This window comes from Dreissena polymorpha, chromosome 11, assembly GCF_020536995.1.
Source record: "Dreissena polymorpha isolate Duluth1 chromosome 11, UMN_Dpol_1.0, whole genome shotgun sequence".
Lineage (NCBI taxonomy): Eukaryota > Metazoa > Mollusca > Bivalvia > Myida > Dreissenidae > Dreissena > Dreissena polymorpha.
Window position 1 is genome coordinate 2,749,069 of NC_068365.1, and position 6,244 is coordinate 2,755,312.

At 36.2% G+C, this 6,244-nt stretch overlaps 1 protein-coding gene across 3 annotated transcripts in view; it reads left to right on the top strand.

Annotated features, from left to right (window-relative positions):
- Positions 1–883, top strand: part of LOC127850740 (uncharacterized) — a 244,370-nt gene extending 243,487 nt beyond the window's left edge. Inside the window, exon 4 of one of the 3 annotated variants that reach the window (XM_052384029.1) lies at positions 515–883. In XM_052384029.1, coding sequence (XP_052239989.1) covers positions 515–749 — 235 coding nt within the window. In that variant the 3' untranslated portion in view covers positions 750–883. The remainder of the gene's footprint in view (positions 1–514) is intronic. The other 2 variants (XM_052384026.1, XM_052384030.1) reach the window with 2 other exon arrangements.
- Positions 884–6,244: the final 5,361 nt, after the last annotated feature.

The window sequence follows — 6,244 nt, forward strand, 5'->3', positions numbered from 1 at the left end:
CCTAAGTTTGAGGAGGAATATAGGCATTTTGTTAGAGCTGAGATGTGAGATTGTTCTTGAGCTGACCAATATACCCATACTCAGCTGTATTGTCTTGTCTCGTCATACATTCCTTAATGAATCCATAACATAATTGTAAAATTAAACAATTGTGATCTAAGACGTCGGTCATATTCAATCGATTTCCATAATTGTATTGCCTTTTAAAAACGTTTATCATATCGATTTAAAAATAAGAAAAATTTACATTTGATCAGTTTGAAAACGAGCACTGTTTGTTTTTTTGTTTCACAATAAGTCCCAGTCTTTTTCTATGTTTTGCAACTTGTCTGTGTTTTTCCTTGTTTCACAACGATTCCGTATCTTGTTCCTTGTTCCAAAACGGGTCCCTGTATGAGCGTTTTTCGTGTTCAAGGTTTTACATTGAGCCCCTGTCCTGTTTCATGTTTCACAACGAGCCCCTGTCCTTTCACTTGATTCATAACGAGCCCCTGTCTTTTCCATGTTTCACCAGTTTACGACGTTCTCTCGTGATCCTGGTGGCGCCTCACCACGAGATCATCAAAGACGACAGCATTCGGCTGACCTCGAGCATTGAAGAGCTGCGCGATTTTTACAACGTGTTCGCGGCTGAGTTGAATCACCAGAAGATCCCGTATGTAGCGCTGTATGACCTTGACCGCAAGGTCAGGGTTGAGCGCGTGTTAAATGAATTGAAGAAGTTCCAGACTAGTCGAACAGGGTTCTAATTTGCGTTTTAATTATGTCAACATTTTTATCTTTATAGATTTTATTTGTTACAAATGGCAGCCTGTAAGTTCTTGTTCATATTAACATTTAATCCTTTTTCATATTTACATTTAATCCATATTTTTAGACATTGTATTTACTTGGATTTGTGATTAATCAAAATGACATTGAATGGCTAGTAAGTACCTCAAACGTGAACTGTGTATATACATGTACATCGCGAGCTTGGTATTAAGAGAAATAACTTACGAATACATATTTATTTTTCAACATTAAGAGTTGTCTTCTTTTGGCCATTAAGTGCATTTTAACATCAGATAAACTATGTATGGTTTGAACATTAAATATATGTTCATTTATTGACAAATACACATGTTTCAATTAAATTTGGATTCGTGTTTTAAGTGTTGTTGGATTAGCACACAGTTACATTCTTAAATTTCAATCGGTCATTATTTGATTCTGCAGCGACATATCATTTTTATAAATTGTAACGATATTTAATTTTCTTGGCAGATTTAAAAGCTGCCGGCATAGTTCATGACGAGTAGTTAGATCTTTATTGTAATAACCACAATTAACTTAAGAAATAATCACATTACGGCCACATATTTTGCTGAGTTACTGATGCATTGATTTTGGTTTCATTCAAACATTGGTGTTCAATACTAAAGTGCATAAACAAGATCGCTCTCTGGTGTCAATCTGAATTTGGTAGTGAAAGCCGTTTTGCATTCAATGTTCGGTGTAAGCGAATATAATATAAAAGTGGTTTGAATCCATAGTCCTCATTTCCATCATCATCAATAAAAAACATTCATCAGTATTCAGCAGCAGGAGCAGATTCATCATCATTAACAATGTCTCATTCACTACCAGCGTCGCCATCGTCATCATCATTTGACTGTCATATTTATCATAACTTTCATCTTATTATTACCATGTCATCAATAGTATCATCCTGTTATGCACCATATATACCTTTCGAGATTATCTCGTGCTTCAAATGTATACCACTGCAACCAGACAGGTGTATTAGGAGTGTCAAATCTGATGCGTGTTCACGATTGTGACAGATAGATGATGATAGTAAATGATTATGACCTCGACAAGGGCAACGACGATGATGTTGCTGCTGGTTCTGCTGCTGATGATGATGGAACTGCCAAAATGATTATTCTGTAACTATCGAACTTTGGGCCTACTAATCTACTAGCACAGTGCGTGGCGTTTCACCATTTACATGCCCAACTGTAACGCACTAACACGCAAAAACACTTAAATAATAGAACTACTTAGCAGCATGTAAACAACAAATTACACGATTATTCGGTTGTTATTTTGCTTCTGATGCATTAAACAAGTAGAACTATAACAAGGAATCTAAACAGTGTATCAAATTAGTTTTTTCATAGAAATTATATAAACGGGAGATAACTCAATCAAGAAAACGACGACATTGTATACTGCAATCGTGGATATACATTACAACAGGTTAATGATAAAATAGTTGCATACTAATGCACGTTTTCACTCAACATGGATAGGATGGTAATCTTCGACTCAAGATAAATGTTTCAAGCAAAAGTTCTGACACGTTCCCAGCAGCATGTGTGTTTGGTTGGGTAGTCACCATACCGGACAGGTGGGGCTTCTTCCCGGTACTCGGCTGGTTGGGTAGTCACCATACCGGACAGGTGAAGTCTCCTTCGGGTACTCCGGCTTTCCCCCACAATACAAGACACCACCAATATTGAAATTATTTTCTGAACCAAAGGGATAGCTGGGAATTGCAGCTATGTATAAAATTCCTCCGGACTATCACGAGTCTAGTATGTTAGTTAGTTACGAGTACTGGACACATCATGGGTCAACGCATAGTTTAGTCGCTGGCTCGGAAAGGACCTCATAAAACTCGAAATACACTCATCCATTCACAAACACTCAGCCACGTTTCAAAGTTACTTAAATGCGAATCGAATTATAAAGGCAAATCATTTACATTATGTTATTAATTGACGTACAAGAAACAAATAAACAAGAATAGTAAATGTCATTCGTCGAAATAAATTTACGCGCGAGGAGTCGGTTACATGTGTTGTAAGGTCCCTCCTGGTTTCGATGTTAGTGCGCGCGTTACTATGATAGAATTAACAATACCAGTTTATCCATTTGAAAATATCATGAAAATGTCTTAAGTTGCATGCCGCTACAAAACACGTTTTTAAATAAACACAAGAAAAAGGGCAATTGGTTGACATTTTAACATTCAATGTGAACCCAGTTTGATATTGTCCGTTTACGGGCGGATGGGCAAGTATAATGCTTGATCCCTCCCACTAAGTGTGTCATTCAAATAGTTCATACATGTACGTTATAAAATACATACACATCAAAACACGTATAAGGTTGCAGTTTTTCTAAACTGTATGAAACAATTGTTTTTGTTTGAATAATTAACCTGTTTTTTAGCAAAAAATCGCGAAGTATATTATTACGCAGGATTTGGTATTTTGACAAAGGAACTAGTACATTTATGTTGTCAATAATTACAGAAGTTTAATGCAGAGGACATAACATTGGTGCAGCTTAGTGAACCACGTCATTTTTTTGTACACCAGAATTTCATGAAGAGTGAGTCATACATTTGGGCTTACTATGTTTATCTAATATTTGACCTGGTTACATAGGTTTGGACGCACGTGACCAACATTCGAACTCGTCCTAGACATTAGCCCGATTAACATTCTGAAGTTCAATGAGATAAGTCATACATGAAGTCTCTGTAGTTGTAACATGTTTTATCTAAAATTTTACTTGGCGACCTAGGTTTTAAACGCAATTGAACCACATTTCAGCATGTCATTGATAGTGTCACGATTTCTAAACTAAAAGGAGCATTCACACAAAGTTGTTCTAGTAATTTAAATAATTTTAAAGTAATAGTCGCATTGATATGTTCATTGATTCGAAAATAAACATTAATTTGTTGAGAAAAGTTAATTATTTTTGGAAGTTAATGAGCAGTAAATGAAAACAGTGGGTTTACTTATCTGTCCTTTTTGATATGTGACGATAGTACAAAGATAGGTTTGTTTGCACACATATTTCGCTAAGCGCATAAGAATCATGTAATACACTTGTATGCGATATAACGCCGAAGAAGTTAATATGAACCGAGTTGTAGGAAAACTGGGCTTAATGCATGTTCATATAATGTCGTCCCAGATTAGTCTGTGCAATCCCTACAGGATAATCAAGGACGGCACTTTCCGCTTGTATGGACTGTTTCGTTGAAAGGAAGTCTCTTCTAAACTAAAATCCTATTTAGGCTGAAAAATGTGTCCCTGGTTAACCTGTGTGGACTGCACAGCTTCATCTCGGACGACACGTCACGAACATGCATTAAACCCTGCTTTCCCAGAACGAGGTTCAGATAGTTTTGTTTCTTATAGTTTTGTAGTGCGTTGCATAATATTGAATGCAGCTGTCATGAGTTCAAACAAAATAACAAAGTTGATACTTAAACGAAACACTCCATAAAAGCGGAACGCACGGGCTGCACAGGATCATTAAGGACGACAGTTTTTGCGCATGCATTTACCCAAGTTTTGATTGCACAAGGCTCATTCAAATAAAGTGGATACTACCGGTTGTCGGTATAAGATCAATTATGTATTGCAACTGACAATCTGCTTTGGTTTAATATTTAAACAATAAACATGGAAAAGGCGAGACACCCGTTTTGTTTTCAATGTATCAGTTATTGATGAATTTAAACAATTGTTTAATCCCAATGGTCTACATTAAGGCTTCATACATACATTATTGCAGCAAAATACCTTTAACCAAACTCATGTTATCAAGGTCAAAATTGTGATTAAACAGGCACGCAACACACACATACTTTTACATTGTATAGGGAAAATATTTAATTTATTGTTAACCTTAAGAGCTGTGCGACTTTTAAAACGTGGTCGATGCGTATTCGAAACGTAAGAAGCAACCTCTGCGCAGTGATATGACTGGAACCAGGATAGCTGGATCAAATCCCTGCCTTCATATCCAAACACATGATGATAGCCGAGCCACGTGGTAAAATTATCTTGTCGTTGTTACTTTTACTTTTTTTATTTATGTAATACATGTTTTTATTTTGAACCTAAACTTAATCACTGTTTAAAAAAATAAAAGAAAATGATACTGACACTGATTCTTATCATATAATACTTAAAACAAAATCTTACCAAATCTGGTAGGATTTTACTTTTGACAACAGAGGTTGTATGTGAGAGCATGGAACGACAATTTCGCGTGGAGATTGCGTAAGAAGATATACAGTTTGAATTATACTTAATATTTCAGGTATTCACTGCTTATATAACGGGCTCTAGATTCACTCACGGATGCAAGGGCTTAGGAGGGATTTTAAAGCCGTCTACATCCCGAAAAATAAGAATAGTCTGATTGTAAGCAACCCGTGTTTAAAAAGGATGACCATTTTAACCTAACAAAGGTTGTTATGGATTTGGACCTTCTTTCATTATAATGATTTTTACCCTTCGTCGGACTATTTCAGCCTAGTAAAAAAGCGAAATTTAGCAACGTTTTCTTTTGCTTTGTCATGAAAATCATAAGGGCCAGTTTGCAACCTTTATAAGTCAAAGAAGTTATTTTGCACCCACAATATGCAATTTTACATTCCCTCTAACCTGTGTATGTTTGCTGGCAATGCATATTGACCACCTGATGTAGTTTAAAGGCAACCATGACATTTTATACTAGAATGTACAATTTGGGACCTGTAATTAAAGGGGCTGCAACAAACAAGGCGAACAAGTTGGCCTTCAGCGAGAGTGTTACATAAAAATTCAGTGTTCCTGTAGCAACAGCCAAAATTTCAACGGTATATGTGGTATGGTAACATAGATATAACGAGATACACAATGTTCGTTTTTATTTTGTGTGTAACAACATATTCCATGTGAATTTCCCGCGACGATATCCGAACATTTACGAGCGAACGCGAGATCGGCTTCGGTCAGCTGATGAGAACCAAGTCGTGCTTCCGAAGCAGCCCGAAGCCAATCTCGCGTTTGCTCGTAAATTTTTGGATATCGTCGCGGGCAATTGTGACACAAAATATAAAAACTAGCATTTGTTTCATGTTAAATAAGTGTTAACATACCACATCTAGCGTTGATTGTGTGCCTGTCGTTATAAGGAACACTGATTGATTATGGGATGACTCAGTTTACAAAATATGTTACGAAATATTCGTTGATTTTGAGTATTAATGTGGCTTTAAAATACAGTGTGATTGTATAGTAGTAACGCGTTCGGTTTTACTCCTTAATGTGTCTTTTGTTACAATCTCGTTGAAGGCCAACTTGTATGCACCGTTTTTCCTTGCTATTATTATCAATTGTAGACTATTGCAAATATAAGACTTAATAAGTACAAATATTGCATGCCATTTATTTAAAAAACGAAC